General features: G+C 39.1%; 1 protein-coding gene across 1 annotated transcript in view; it reads left to right on the top strand.

The window, feature by feature from the left end:
• Nucleotides 1-16,335, top strand: part of LOC132416148 (zinc finger protein 420) — an 83,264-nt gene that overhangs the window by 44,808 nt on the left and 22,121 nt on the right. The window contains exons 8-11 of the mRNA XM_069540267.1: nucleotides 2,315-2,607; nucleotides 8,171-8,233; nucleotides 11,536-11,662; nucleotides 12,773-12,868. Coding sequence (XP_069396368.1) covers nucleotides 2,315-2,607; nucleotides 8,171-8,233; nucleotides 11,536-11,662; nucleotides 12,773-12,868 — 579 coding nt within the window. The remainder of the gene's footprint in view (nucleotides 1-2,314; nucleotides 2,608-8,170; nucleotides 8,234-11,535; nucleotides 11,663-12,772; nucleotides 12,869-16,335) is intronic.

Below are 16,335 nucleotides of genomic sequence, written 5' to 3'. Positions count from 1 at the left end.
AACATACAATCAAAAATGACTACTCATTCAAAAAAGCAGGAAAATGTGATCCCTAAGCAGGAAAAAAGCAACCAATGGAAATAGAACATGAGATTACCCAGATATTGGAATTAATTAGGAGACAGTATAAATATGTTTATTGACTTAATGGAAAATACAGTCATAATGAATAAATGGACAGGATCTTCAGCAGAAAAATGGAAAGGATAAAATAGAATTGGGAATGAGAGTTTTATAGCTGAAAAAACAAACAAAAATTTCACTGAATGAGCATAAGAACAGATGGGGGGCATCAGAAGAAATGGTCAGTAATCTCCATGATAGATCAGTAATAATTATTCAATCCTAAGTACGAAAAGGAAAAAGATTGAAAAAAGAAAGATATTTATGGAACAGTATTAAGTGACCTACTGTACTTGTAAATAGAGTCCTAGAATGAGAGGATTGATAGAATGTGGTAGAACAAAAACTATGACCAAAATCCCCCAAATCTAATAAATAGAAAATCCTGTAAGCAGATAGAAAAAAACAATACATAACATATTGGGAAACAAAAATATGAATAATGCTGACTTAATCAGAAACAATAAAAGCCAAAAGACAATGGAATAACATCTTTAAAGTATTAAAGAAAAAAATGTGAATTCAGAATTCTATCCCCAGAGAAAAATATCCTTTTAAAATGAAGATGAAATGAAGATATTTTCAGATAAATGAAGATTTATATCATAACCAGTAGAACTGTAATATAGAAAACACTAGAGGGAGTTCTTCAGGTTGAAGGGAATTGACATTGGATGATACAGAAAGGAAAGACCAACAGGTAGGAAAGAAGAGTATCAGAAATGGAAAATATGTGGGTAACTATAAAATTTGTTTTCTTTCCTAAATGTTATTAAAATATATGACTGTTTAAAGCAAAATAATGTAACATGGTACGGTGAATTTTATAAGGTATGTAGTTGAAATGACAACAGTAGGACAAAGAATAAAAAGTTCAGGGGCTTCCCTGGTGATCCAGTGGTTGAGACTCCATGCTTCCCCTATGGGGTGTGGGTTCAATCCCTGGTTGGGGAACTAAGATCGTCATGCCCCATAGTGTGGCCAAAAAAAAAAAAAAGAATGAGGAGTGCAAATGAAATGATATTGTTACAGGTTCTTATATTTTACATGAAGTGGTATGATATTAATTCTAGTGTAAACTATATTAAAGATGCATATTTAATCCCTGGAGCAACCTCTAACAAGATGCATAGAGGTATAGCTGAAGAGCCAACAGAATTCAAATATACCAGAAAAAATTAATCAACCCCCTCAAAAAAAAGCAGGAAAGGAGAAATAGTTAATTTTTTTAAATGTGGCAAATAGAAATCAACAAAACAGTAAACATAAATCCAAACAAATTAATAATTACATCAATATAAATTGATTACATATTTCAGTGAAAAGCCCCAAGACTGCCACACTGGTTAAAAAATGTGAAACCCAAACTACATGCTATCTGCCAGAAATGTATATTAAATGTAATCACAGGGGCTTACCTGGTGGCGCAGTGGTTGAGAGTCCGCCTGCCGATGCAGGGGACACGGGTTCGTGCCCCAGTCCGGGAGGATCCCACGTGCCGCGGAGCGGCTAGGCCCGTGAGCCATGGCCGCTGAGCCTGCGCGTCCGGAGCCTGTGCTCCGCAACGGAAGAGGCCACAACAGTGAGAGGCCCGCGTCCCGCAAAAAAAAAAAAAAAAAAAAAAAAAAATGTAATCACAGATAGGTTCAAGGGAAAAAGGTAGAACAAGATATACTTGTGCACACAGTAAGCACAAGCAAACTAGAGTGACTCTACTAATATTAGATAAAACAGATGTCAAGACAAGAGACAGAGGCACAGGGATATCGGCTCGGTGCTTTGTGACCGCCTGGAGGGGTGGGATAGGTAGGGTGGGAGGGAGGGAGACGCAAGAGGGAAGAGATATGGGAACATATGTATAACTGATTCACTTTGTTATAAAGCAGAAACTAACACCATTGTAAAGAAATTATACCCCAATAAAGATGTTAAAAAAAAAAAGACAAGAGACAGAGAAATGTTTCATAATAGAAGGGTCAATTCATTGGGGAGAAACAATCATAAATGTGCGTATGCTATAATAACAGCTTCAAAATACATGATGCAAAAACTGAATGAACTAAAGGTAGAAATAGACAAATCCACAATCGCAGTTTTCATGTATCTCCTACTTCATACATATTTTGCTGTTCGAAAAATGAGATTTAAGATTAGCCTAGATATTTTCAGATAACTTCTAAACTTTTTTGAGAGGAGAAAAATCCTTCCATCTATGAACTAATACATAAAATCCAAGTCCGGAGGTCCACCGCCCGCTCCCGCCCCAATCGCTCGCACCTGCGCTTGCGCATTCCTCTCAGCCCGTTGGGGCGAGGACCAGGCCCTCCCTACCGGGACTACATTTCCCACAAGCCTCTGCACCTAGTTTCCTTCCGGCTTCCTTGCTGGTGTCGGCTCGGAGAGGTGAGTTGGTCTTGTGCATTGAGGAAATGGGCGCGGGGGCGGCGCGGGGGCGGCGCGGCCCTCTGTGTGCACTGGGCTGAAGTGACTGTGTAGTTTGTGACGCTGACTGGACACTGGGCACCCTGGTGCGTCCTCTGTCCTCCTGCTTCAGGGCCGCACAGATGCAGCGGCCCAGAATGGCTCCGAGTTAGATTTATGAACCTCACAGTGAAGGCCCCTAACAAAAAGACGCAGAACAACAGCTCTCAGAACCACAGCTTAGCCAGAGCTCCCTCCCAAGGCAGCTTTTGAGAACTCGGAGACGTATTCCAGCCCTGGTCTTTGTACTCTGGCCATTCTCACCCAGAAGGGTCAGCTTCTCCCCAGGCTCCCTCTTACTTCCATCGGGTTATGTGTGTGGTGGATGGCGGGAGCAAATGTGGTAGCGGGGGTGTGTCCTTAATCTGGACAGGCTGAGCTCCGAAAAAGGCGCAATGTGTCCAGATTCCCGTCTCCGTCCCCCAACCTGCTGATCTTTAGGAATGGAGTCAGAAAGGAGAAAATAATTATGTATATACAATTATATATGTGTGTGTGTGTATATATATGTATATAATTATATATATGTTTATGTTTCCTCTTTGTTCCATGAAATGTAATTTTTATTTTTTTCTAGACGTGGGGACGTTTGCTTCTCCTGTGAAAGAGTGAAAAATCAGGTCGGACTGAAAAAAGATAAAGCGGCCCTGCCATTAATCTGGATGGGAGAGGATAGACAGATAAAGCAAGCTGCAGAGTTAATAGAAAACATTATTTCTGCCCAGGTCATGCAGCAGTTGTAAAATGCCATAAAGACTCCCTTTTTGAGAGCTTATAGCTTTCTTACCAGTGTTGCCCCAGACCTGCCTTGCTGATTTTATTTTATCACTGGGGATACCCAGTTACTAAATTACCCTCACTTCACTTTCTAGCACTTAATCTCCAATTAATCCCTGCCGCTCCTATCCTCACCTCAGAAGCAGCAGTCACTGAAGTATGGTTCCCCACTTCTTCAGAATCCTTCAGCTGGAATTCAGCTCTTTACAAAAGAGCTTTTCTTATCCCTCTCCTCCATCACATTCCAGCCATTCCTGTAGAATTTCCTCCCTCTCTTGAGTCAATAAATCTTATTTTGTTGGACTGTACAGAATTGTTACAGGTAGTCTTCAGTTGGTTAGGCTTTAATACCGGAATATCCTATCCATTGGCGTGGTACTTTGTTCTTCCTTCCCAGTGAATGGTGGAGAGGATGAGGGTAGAGTCCCCCCCACCTCCACCAAGGGTATCCTCTCCTCTCCAGTGGCTATTCAGATGAACATTTGGCAGTCATTTAATTCCACCTGTGAGCTGCTGCTTTCTAATAGTTTGAATGGTCTGCAGGTAAACCTCATGCAGGGAGGCTAACTGTAGAGCTTTATTTATTTTTTGTGTGTGTATGGTACGCGGGCCTCTCACTGCTGTGGCCTCTCCCGCTGCGGAGCACAGGCTCCGGACGTGAAGGCTCAGCGGCCACGGCTCACGGTCACAGCCGCTCCACGGCACGCGGGATCCTCCCGGACTGGGGCACGAACCCGTGTCCCCAGCATCGGCAGGCGGACCCCCAACCACCGCGCCACCAGGGAAGCCCAGAGCTTTATTTTAGGCTGTGATTTATTATGATTTATTTATTACAGTTTAGTTGGAATCATACACTAGGTGTTTTGATCTTTTCCACTGCCCTGAGGTCAAAAGCAGGGAAAGATAGGAGATGGTTTAATTGGTGACAGGGTCTTATGCTTTTGAAGCTTTTAGGAGTGGTAAGGTGATAGATTTTTAACAGAGAGCTCTGTGTTAACAAGACAAGGGATTACTAGTGGGAGGGAAGGGAAACATCAGTAGAAATTTGAAAATTGGTTTGAGGTTTTTGACGGCATGAGTTTGTTTCAGGCCACATATTTATGTGGTCTTATGACAGGCAGTTTAGTATAGTTGCAATATGGGTTATGGAGCCAAATTATCAGGGTGCTAATCCTAATCCTTCACCCTTAGAGCTGGGTGAAGTTGGGGCAATTTATTTCATCTCTTTGTGCCACAGTTCCTTCATCTGTAAAAAGAGGATAATAATAGAACCTACTGTGTAGGGTTGCTAAGAATAGGTGAATTAATATATGTAAGGTCCTCAGATAATGCTTGATACATAAGTACTCAGTAGATTTCGTTGATATTATTAAAGTGTGATCCATGTTTTTCCTCATCACCCAGATCCAAAAATTATGAGGATTTTGCCATGTATGCTTCATCCACATACCCTCCCTTTGTAAATTGTTGTTAATCAAGAGGAATTGCCTATCAGTCTGAAGCTCTGAAATTTATTAGCATTCTCAGGAAGAGCGGGGCTGAGAAGCTCAAACTTTTTGTGGAAGAAAAAAGAAAGCTCAGAAGAGAATTTTCTTTAATAACTGTGGGAAGAAGTATGTAGTATTCTTCATCTTCAGTGATATAGCTGACGTTTATTAAATGTTTATTTGCTACTTTAGTGTGTTATTATATGTAGTGTCTTATTTAATACTCATAACAATGCTTTGGGATAGAATCTATAGTTATCACCATTTTATATGGGAGGAATCTAAGGCTGAAAAGTTAAGTAACATATCCAAGGTAACACACTTAATAACTGTCAGAGCTGAGATTTATATCTTGGAAGTTTGACAGAAAAGCCTATGTTAGTAATTACAACAGTATACCAAATCTCATCATCACATCTACTTGAACAAATCCTTCCCACCTTACTCAGTAATCCATCATGAGGGGGGTGATATTAAGATGATGACAGCAAGCACTGTCAAGTTATGTCCAGATTATAGCTGTGAGGTCTCTGTAAAAGGAGGATTTCATACAGTAAGATTTATGCCTTACAATTTTTATTTTAATGATGTTACATGCAAGGTTAGAAAAATAGGACAAGAAGATCTAATAGCAGTTGGAGGGCTTCATAGGCATCTTAGCCCAAAGGATTGGTTCAGAAGCAAAAGAAACCCATTTGTCAGGACGCTGTGAAAGGAAGCAGCCATGAGACTGCCATCAGTGCCTAAAAGATATGAGAGACTTCGTCATCCTTTTCTAGGTAGTACTCTAACATATGGGTAAATTAAATCATGGAGTTGGTTCATGATTAAATCATGAATTAGACGCTGAAGTAAAGAAGAAGAGCCACTCAGGAAAAACAACAGCTGTTTTTAGAGTATCCTGAACTTTTTTCTTCAACAGAAGACTGGAAGAAAACTTGAATTGGGAAAGTCTTTCCCTTCTTTGGAGTATTTGCATACTTTAGGGTCACACTGTGTTTAATATGGTGGTGAGTGTTGTGAGCTACCACTGTAAACATTTTAACTGGTCCTTCTAGGCATACATGTGATTTTTTTTTTCTGTCAAAATAGTTTAAGGCCACACATGCTGGGATTTTTTTGTATTTAACATATTGGCTTTACCCATTTCATCAAAGTTAGGGCAACATCATCACTTTTTACTCTTTGCATGGTTTTCAGTGGTATAGATGCACTACAGTTTTTTTGTGTTTTTTTTTTAATTTATTTTTTTATTTTTGCTGTGTTGGGTCTTCGTTTCTGTGCGAGGGCTTTCTCTAGTTGCGACAAGCGGGGGCCCCTCTTCATCGCGGTGCGCGGCCCTCTCACTATCGCGGCCTTAAGCACAGGCTCCAGACGCGCAGGCTCAGTAGTTGTAGCTCACGGGCCTAGTTGCTCCGCGGCATGTGGGATCCTCCCAGACCAGGGCTCGAACCCGTGTTCCCTGCATTAGCAGGCAGATTCTCAACCACTGCACCACCAGGTTAGCCCCCTGGCAGGAGTTCTTTAGACCCAACCAAGTTGTCAGTTACTTGCCACGCAGTCTTAATTTGGATGTTTGGTGGTCGTCTGGGTGGATCTTTTCAAGTCCAAAGAGATAGAGCAATAGGAGAATGAGAAAGACTGAGGGGGAAAAGCCTTGGCCTCAGTGCGCTTCTTCACGGCCAGAGAACTGGTCTCTGCCAGATCCTGCAGTCGACGTCAGCTGCCACTTAACGGGCTACTTGAATCTACATGGCTCAGGATGAGTCCCAGCCACCCTTCAGAGGGGAGCCATAGCCCAGTAGGCGGATCAAGATTATGGCCTTTGAGGCCCTGCATTGGGTGCCAGAAAAGATGTTGCAGGAAAGAGAGTGGGGTGCGAGAGGATGGTCACATCCCAAGTCATGTCTGAGTCCCTGGGATGGCCGCCAAGTGTGTGTTCTTGGCTTTGTGCAGGCAAGAATTCAAGAGCAAGACATAGTAAAGTGAAAGAAGGTTTATTCAGGGAGATACACACTTCATAGACAGAGTGTGGGCCATCTTGGAAGGCAAGAGGCCACACTACAGTTTATTTAATCATTCCCCAGTTTAATTATTTTCAGCTTTTATTCATTATAAACCAAATCTGTTCACACATCTCTGCAAACATCTCTATGTACATGTGCAAATAGTTCCTTTAGTCCCAGAAGTGGAGTTTCTGGTTTACAGCGTTATGGGGTTTAAATGCTGTTTCACACAGTTCTAAATTTGGACCAACCTAGTGTGCTGTGACCTTGCTAATATCATCAGTCTTTAGATCTTTTAGATCTCCCAATCCAGTCGCTGTAAAGAGGTATTTTTTGGTTGCTTTAAACACATTTCGTTAATTAGAGTGAGGTCTACTATCTTTTGAAAGGTTATTTCTATTTTTTAGTGAATTGCCCTTGCTCAGGTTTCTCTCAGTGAAGTAGAAATTCTACCCTTCAGAGGCAAAAACCAAAGTTGAAAGATGGCTTTTTAGTTAGAGAAATGTGGACTCAAAACAAAGCTCTGCCACTTAATAACTGAATCTGGGCAAATGATCTGACCCCTGAGCATCAGTTTTCTGAACTATGGAAAGGAGAGAGGAACTACTTTGCAGAACAATGCTGAGTGATGTACCTAAAGCAGCCATCACAAGAAATTTCTCAATGAATGTTTGTTGTTGACTAACTGCAACAATCATGAATCCTCTACTGAAAGAGGGGGTGGAAAAGGACGTCATGGTGTGAGAGGTTCTGACTGGGAAACAGAGTAGTGAGTTGTCCGGGCTGGGGAAAGACCAGTGCAGCTTTACAGTGTCAGGAGCTGCCAGGCCCGATCTGTGTGGTTTTCAGTCTTTGTGTTTAGGAGGTTCAGGCAGGATCCTGGGGCTCATAGGAGGCTCTGTGTGGATGGTGTGGCCCTTTCTCAGCCCTGAAAAAATTGTACTGGAAAGGGGAGATGCTGCTCAGGACAAGTCTGAGGAATCCAGTGTCAGGACCAGATCCACACTGCCAGATGGGGAACTGGATAGAAATCCTCCCGCTAAAGTATCTGGGCTCTGTACAAAGATCATTATTGTTTAGCTGAGTTTTGTCAGGGCTTGGATTTCTTCAGACTCCCTATACTCTCCTCCAGTTGGGTATGAGAGCAATGTGGGTATAATGGTGAAGAGTAGTTTGGAAGCAGGAATGGAAGAGAAAAAAAGCTCATACTAACATAAGTCATTTTGGGAGCTCTGAGGCACATCTGGTTTCATGGCTGCTTTTTCTTCTTCCAGATCTGGCTTATCTGGACTCTAGTTCTCCAACAGAGAAATCTTGAAAAGGACTGACCGGTTCTTGCAGTTGGAAACAATGGCCCATGTAAGTTGGTGTTTCTTCTTCATTTTTGAAATATTGCCAATTTCTAGGCCATGTTTCAGGATAAGGAATATTATCCTGAAACTTCCTATTTAACAGAATTCCATCCAAGAACCCACTCTAGTTCCTCTCATTCCTGTCAGAGTTAGGGACAAATAGCCCAGTGTCCCCTATGTGCCCCCTTCCCTTTTTTCCACTAATGTGGACCATCTCCTATCTACAGAATCTTCTGTCAAGAGTCATCAAGGAGCAAAAGTGAAATGCCTTGAGAAGAATGTGGGTATTCTCTGCAGAATGTCCCCCCGTTAACATTTTTGATTTTAGCTTTTGATTTTAATACCTAAACTTCAGAGAAAGCATATTTCTCTGAATTACAGTGATTTGGGGCCTAGTTTTATATGGGAAAAATTGACATCCCCGATACACAATTTGACATCTTTTAAAAGTTTTTTTAACTTTGTATTGCTGTATAACGTACATAGAGAATAGTGCACAAATCAGAAGTGTGCAGCTGAATGAATTTTCATAAATTGAGTATATCTATGCTATCAGCACTCAGGTCAAGAAAGAGAATATTACTAGCATTCACGTGTCCCCCTTTCAGTCACTTTCTACCTACGCAGTCCAAATGTAACCAAATGTAATCCTGACTTTGAACACCATACAATAATGTTGCCTATTTTTAGAACTTTATGTAAGTGAAATTTTATAGTTCAATGTAACTTTTTTTAAAACAGAAAACAATGTGTAGGAAGTCTTGCTATATTCCAAATACAATTGCTGGATCATCAGAACCATCTGCAGATGTTTTGAAATGCATGCAGATATCATTAAAGGGGATGTGTATAAGTGGTACTGCTGGTGATAAGGCAGGCCTCAGAGCATCATACAGAGTGTGAGCCAGGCCTGCCATTATGTTCTCCTTGGAAGCGCATTTGCAAAGTGCACTTCACATGTAACCCCTGTTTTTGTCATTTTGTAAAATGAGTTCCTAAGAAGTTGGAAAAGTATTGAAGAAACTTGTAGAGAAAGAAGCAAAGCAAGTGAGAAAAAAAAATTTGGTAAGAGACAGTGAAAGTACTAAAGCCAGAGATATCATGTGTGCACTGACCCACGTGTACTCTAATTCTGTCCTGGGGGAAATGTGAAGCTAGTTGGAGGGTTGGAATTGATATATAATGCAGTATAATTCTTTGCTTTAAAATGATGGGAAAATAGGCACCCACACAAAATGGTGGGAAAATAGTGTTAGAATGTCTTGATTTTCAAGAATGGATTATTAATATTAAATGGGAGATCCCTGTTTTGAACACTCCTTGATGATCTTGTGGTTTGATGAAAGAGAGAATTTGGTCTTATTTGACTGCTTATAGGGAAAACTCCAAACTTCTCCACAGACCTGAATTTTTTAAGTACATAAGATGAGATTTAGTATTGGCTGGTCTTAGTCCTTGTATGCGTTGAGATCTTATGGTATGTAAGGCTTTTAGGATTGGGTGGATAAGGTAGGGAGATGATTGCGACCTTGTATTGTGAGGCCTAAAAGTTCATATGCTGCCTTGATATATTATCAGACCTAACCAAGAGTTCGCTGCTCTCCCCAGATGTGGCCCCCATGCGATGGAAAAGACTCTTTACCTGGCTAGTTTCCCTATCAGCTAGACCAGCTAAACCCCTCTTAGTCTTCAACCTAATAGGTTTCATCTCCTTGCCAGCCCACAGAATTATTCAAACAAGCTCATCACATCCTCCTGCATTGGCCAGGGACCCCTCATCCTCTTTTTACTATAAAGCCTGCCTCCCACAGATCCTGCTTGTTCACCTTATTCCTGAGTGCAACCCCTGTGTGGCCCTGCATGATGTGTGGTGTCTTCCTCTCCCGGGCTGTGAGTATATGTGACTAATAACCTGCTGTCAGTCTCATCTGTCAGGTGTCGGATATTCAGTCATCTCATACCATTTAGGGTGAGGGATCCCTCCTTCAGCAATGGGGTGAGTAGGAGGTGATTGGAACAGAACTGCAAACAGAGAGGAAGAATCATCTCCAGGAACCCCTGAGAGAAGGATAATAGGAGCAGAGTCCATCGTGTAGTTTTACAGGATGTGCTGGTTTAGAGCAGGGTTTCTCAACCTTGGAACTACACTTGACCTTTGAACAACGCAGGGATTAGGGACGCTGATCCTTTGTGCAGTTGAAAATCTGGTCCTCTGTATATGCCGTTCCTCCATATCTGGAATTCCTCATCATATGCAGTTCTGCATCCACAGATTCAACCAACCAAGAATTGCATAATACTGTAGTATTTACTATTGAAAAAAATATACATATAACTGGTACCACGCAGTTCAAATCTGTGTTGTTCAAGTTTCAACTGTATTAATATTTTGAGCCAGAGAATATTTTATTGTGGGGGATTGTCCTCTGCATTGTAGGATGTTTAACAGTATCCCTGGCCTCTACCAGTTAGACACTTCTAACACTCACACCCTTTCACCCTAGTTGTGCCTATCAAAATTGTCTCCAGACATGGCCAGATGTCTTCTGGGAAGTAAAATCACTCCTCATTGAAAACCACTGGTCCAGGGTGATACGTTTACCATTCGGTATCCTCTAACTCAGGAATGAGGAAAGATGTTCAGTGAGGGATGATGGATGATAAATAGTAAGAAGATCATCCAGATGCATAAGTAATAGATAAAGTAGAATGTGAGAGTTGAGGAAGATTTTTGAGACTGTATTGAATCCAGACATCTAAAGAGAGAGGAAAAAAAGATTGGATTTAATACATTTGAAATGTGGACTGCCATGTAGCAAATTTTTAAAAATTTACTAAAGAATTGGTCGTAACAGGGAAGATGCTTATAATAAAATGTGACTTTATGGTGAACTTGAGTCTATTTTCTTAGAGATTTCATAGTACATTTCATTTTTATCAGTGTTTTTTCATGATCAGTAAAGGGGAAAGAAGGTAGAAGACCTCATATTTCATAAGAATTTGTGGTGGAGATACAGCTTGCAGAGGGTTTGTGTGCACTGTTTCATTTAATTGGAACTTCTTTTGGTTATTTTATTCCTTTCCAGATATTTTTGGGTAAAAATTTAATCTTATTTGCACTCACAGGACTGTTCAAGGCATGTAGCACTATGCTTCAGTGATACTAATTTTCTTACTGTCCTTACACATGTCATAAATTTGCTTGCTGTGTGCTCCCTCCCTCTCTGCAATGCAATCATTGATCCCTCTTTCCATTTAAAAAATATTTCATTTATTTTCACAAGTTATCCATGAGTTTTATTTTTTCAGGGTTCAGTGACATTCAGAGATGTGGCCATAGACTTCTCACAGGAAGAATGGGAATTCCTGGACTCAGCTCAGAGGGACTTATATAGGGATGTCATGTGGGAGAATTATAGCAACTTCATCTCACTAGGTAAGGCTATTTATCCCCAATTATACTGGCTTTCTCTTCTGTCAATATCAGGACTATGTTTTGAGAAACTAGATAAAATTTTTCTCTCTGTTCCAAAGGAATGGTTCAAGCTTTTTTAGGTTGGAAGTAGGCCCCTCCTTTTAACACTTCATCACTCTCAGGTTCAGCAGGCTAGGTCCTTCAGACTTTCCAGGCTCTGTTGTTTCCATGTTTCCTTAGTATTCAAGGGGCTGGGTTTGAATTCTGGGTTTTTTACAACAGACGCATTCTCCAAGAAACCAGGCTCGGAATTGATGTAGATGCTTAACCCTCCTTTATAATCCACCTGCAAAGAGAATACCTAGACTCAGGGATTCTGAGTCTCTTTAAAAATCAGAGGAGCCTGTAGAACTTACATAGTATGAGGTGGATCCACAAAGTTCATCTAAAACTCAAGTAAGTGCATTCTGTTTCCTATAACAGACATATTCAGTTCTACTTGCTTTGTCGTAGAAAGTTAAAGTCTAAGAACTTTGCATTCAACATTAAATGAATATCTTAATAAGAATCTGAGGATGTCTGAGGAAGCTTCTTATTCTCTCAGCAAATTGATAACAATAAAAGTTAATAGCTAGTATACACACATATTATGTGTATATATACATATAACTGCATATACTTACATACTATTCTGAGCATTGTATGTTATTAATTAATCCTCACAACAACTCTATGAGAAATATGCTATTATTATCCTTATTTCAGATGAGAAAATTTAGGCACAAAATGTTAATAATTTGCAGAGGTAACATAGCAACAAAGGCAGGATATGAACCCATGCAGTCTGGATCCATATTCTGTGTTTTCAACTATTACAAAAGACTGCCTCTCAACAGAGCTTGTATGAGGTATGAGTTTAAATTGTTTTAAGGCCTGTTCTTACGCATCTGGTGTCTACTCCTTGTGGTCCTGAGGTTACCCTAGTATGAGTGTTCTTCAACTACCTGGCATTTCTTTGCTCTTAGGCTTTATAAAGTACCATTTTGATCTATCGTTTATTATAAATTTAACCAAATCTGAACCTAAGGACTTTGGGGCTTATAATTTCATGTCACATTATCTTTTAAGCAGGACCTTCCATTTCTAAACCAGATGTGACTACCTTATTGGATGAAGGGAAGGAGCCCTGGATGGTTGTAAGGGAAAGGACAAGAAGACATCACCCTGGTGAGTGAGGGCTTAGCAGGCATGGGGAAGTCATTACTGTATGTAATAGCCAAGTATGTTAGAGTAGAGACATACCCTCGAGATGTTACACATCTCTCTTCAAAAGCACATAGCCTGTGGAGAAAAGGCCTGAGACCTAGGAAGCAAATTAAAATCTTTAACCTTTGGGCTAGCAAATTAATCTTTAATCTTTGGGCTAGCAAAGGAACTTCCTACTGGCCTCGATTACAACTCTCTGTTTCTTATCTCATGTTTCTCTCCCACTTCAAAGAGAGAAACTGTTCTCAGTAGAAGGAAAAAAATGATAATAAATATGAGTTAAAATCAACAAAATAGAAAAAGAAAAAAAGTGAAAATTAATAAAGCTTAGAGTTGATTTCTTGAAAAGATCAACAAAATTGATAAACACCAGCTTGACTAATCAAGAAAGAAAGAGAGGCAATATAAATTACTAATACCAGGAATGAAAGAGAGGTTTTCACTTCACATTTTTACAGCCATTAAAAAAATAAGAGAGGCTTCCCTGATAGCACAGTGGTTGAGAGTCCGCCTGCCGATGCAGGGGACACGGGTTCGTGCCCCGGTCCTGGAGATGCCACGGAGCTGCTGGGCCTGTGAGCCATGGCCACTGAGCCTGCGCATCCGGACCCTGTGCTCTGCAACGGGAGAGGCCACAACAGTGAGAGGCCCGTGTACTGCAAAAAAAAAAAAAAAAAAAAAAGAGGATACCATGAATAACTTTATGTCAGTAAATTTGACAAATTTAATGAAATGGAAAAAATCCGTGAAAAATATAGCTTACCAGACCTGACACAAGAGAAAAAAGAAAATATGAATAACTTCATATCTGCTGAAATAATTGAATCCATTATCAGAAGTCTTTCCAGAAAGAAAATGCTAGGCCCAAATGGTTTCACTGGTGAATTCTATTAAATATTTAAGGAAGAAATATTACAGTATTACACAAATTCCTTCAGAAAAAGAAAGAACTCCTTCCAATTCATTTTATGAGACTACTATAACTCTTTTACTAAGTTCATGAAGGATATAAGTCTATAATTTTTTTCCCTTTGGTAATTTCTATCCTTTGTGAATGTAGATGTAAAATGTTTAAAAAATATCAGGAAATTAAATCCAGCAATATATAAAAATGATGACCAAGTAGGGTTTATCCCAGGAAAACCCTATCTTGGTTTAACATTAAAAAATTAATCAGTGTAATTTAACATATTAACAGAAATGTGAGAAACCATGTGATCATCTCCATAGATGTAAAAATAGCATATGACAAAATTCAACATCCATTCATAATAAAAATTCTCAGGAAACTAGAAACTGAGGGGAGCTTCCTCAATCTGATAAGGGACATCTGCTGAAAAAATACTACATCATAAACTTCATCATACTTGATTGAAGAGTTTCCCCCAAGATTGTGAGCAAGGCAAGGATGCCCAGTCTCCCCAATTCTACTTAACATTGTATTGAAGGTTCTAGCATTGCAATAAGGCAAGAAAAAGAGATAAGAGATATTGTAAAGATCAGAAATGAAGAAGTAAAACTATTTGGAGATGGCATAATTATATACTTAGAAAATTGTAAGGAATCAAAATAACAGATACTCAAAGCAATACTTGAAGATCACAGTAAGATCACAGGATACAAGGTTGAGCTACAAAAATCAATTGTGTTATTATAAACTAAGAGTGAAAAAAATTAGAAAATTAAAGTCAATTAAGAAAACCTAAAGTCAATTAAGTCAATTTACAGTAGTGTCAAAAAAACAAAATACTAAGGAATAAATTTGACAAAATGTGTAAAACCTCTATAATAAAAATGATGGAACATTGCTAAGAGAAATAAAAGAAGACCTAATGAATAGAAAGATACCATTTTTGGGATGGGGACTCGGTATTGTAAAAATGTCTATTGTATAGATTCAACACAATTCCAGTCATAATCCTAGGAACCTTTTTTTTTTTTTTGTAGACATTAACAAGCTGATTCTAAAATTTATATGGAAAAACAGTGGACTTAGCATGTCTAAAACAATCTTGAAAAAGGAAGAGCATATTATAGAACTTAGACTACATGACTTCAAGATACTTCAAGATATATTATAAAACTCTAATAATCAAGACATTATGGTGTTGGCTAAGGATCAACAAACAGAACAGAGACCCTAGATGTAGACCTCACATGCGCTTAAAGGGTCATTTACTTATTGACAAAGGCATCAAAGCATTCTAGTGGAGAAAGGAAAGACTTCAACAACTGATGCTGGAATAGCTGGAAAAAAATCTTGAACTCTGTCTCATTCCAAAATTAATTTGAGATGTATTTTAAACATAAATATAAAAACTAAACATTAAAAAATCTTAAAAGCCAAATATAAAAGCTAAGTATAAAAAATAAAATGAAAATTTAAGAACTAAGTATACATTTTATATATAAGAAATATAAAGCTTTTAGAGCAAAACATAGGGGAATGACTTGGTAGTAGGCAAAGGTTTCTTAGGAGAAAGCAATAACCATAAAAATTAAAAATTGATGTCACAATTTATCTAAATTAAAAACTTTGTCTCATCAAAATATACTAATAAAAAAATGAATAGGTGAGTCACAGACTGAGAGAAAATAGTAGTAAAACAAAGGACCAGTATCCAGCCTCTACACTACAACTCAACAGTATAATGATGAACAACCCAATTAAAAAATGGGTAAAAGGTACATCCATACCATGGAATAATACTCACCAACAAAAAGGAATACATTATTAATACACACAACGACTTGGATGAACCTCAAGGAAATTATGCTGAGTGAGAAAATCCAATCACAGAAGGTTATATACTGTATGACTCTAATTGTCTAATATTTATGAAATAATAAAATTATAGAGATGGGAAATGGATTAGTGGTTGCCAGGGGTTAGGAACATAGGGAGGGGAGGAGATGGTTGGGCTATAAAGGAATAACACAAGGGAGTCTTGTGGTTATGATATAGTTGAGTATGTTCATTGTGGTAGTGGTTATGTAAGGCTATACATGTGATAAAATTGCATGGAACTATATACATACACACACGCGATGGCATGTATAACTGGTGAAATCTAAGTAAGCCCTATGGATTATACCAAGGGTAATTTCTTGGTTTGAATATTGTACTATAGTTTGTAAGATGTTAACATTGAAAGGGGCTGGGTGAAGCCTGCAGGAGACTTTCCTGTACATTTCTTTGCAACCTCCTGTGAATCTACAGTTATTTCAAAATAAAAAGTAAATAAAAATGTCCTGTTGGGAGTGATAGGTAAAAGATTTGACAAAGAGAGGAGCTACTCTTTTTTCTTGATCAATGACTACAATTCATCTATATCTAAATCTGTATTAGGCAGCTCAGGCTGCCATAAAAAAATACCATGGACTGAGTGACTTAGACAACAGAAATGTATTTCCTCCTAATTCTGGTC

This window comes from Delphinus delphis, chromosome 20, assembly GCF_949987515.2.
Source record: "Delphinus delphis chromosome 20, mDelDel1.2, whole genome shotgun sequence".
Taxonomy (NCBI): domain Eukaryota; kingdom Metazoa; phylum Chordata; class Mammalia; order Artiodactyla; family Delphinidae; genus Delphinus; species Delphinus delphis.
Note: the sequence above shows the minus strand (reverse complement) of the source record. Positions and strands in the feature narration are given on the sequence as shown.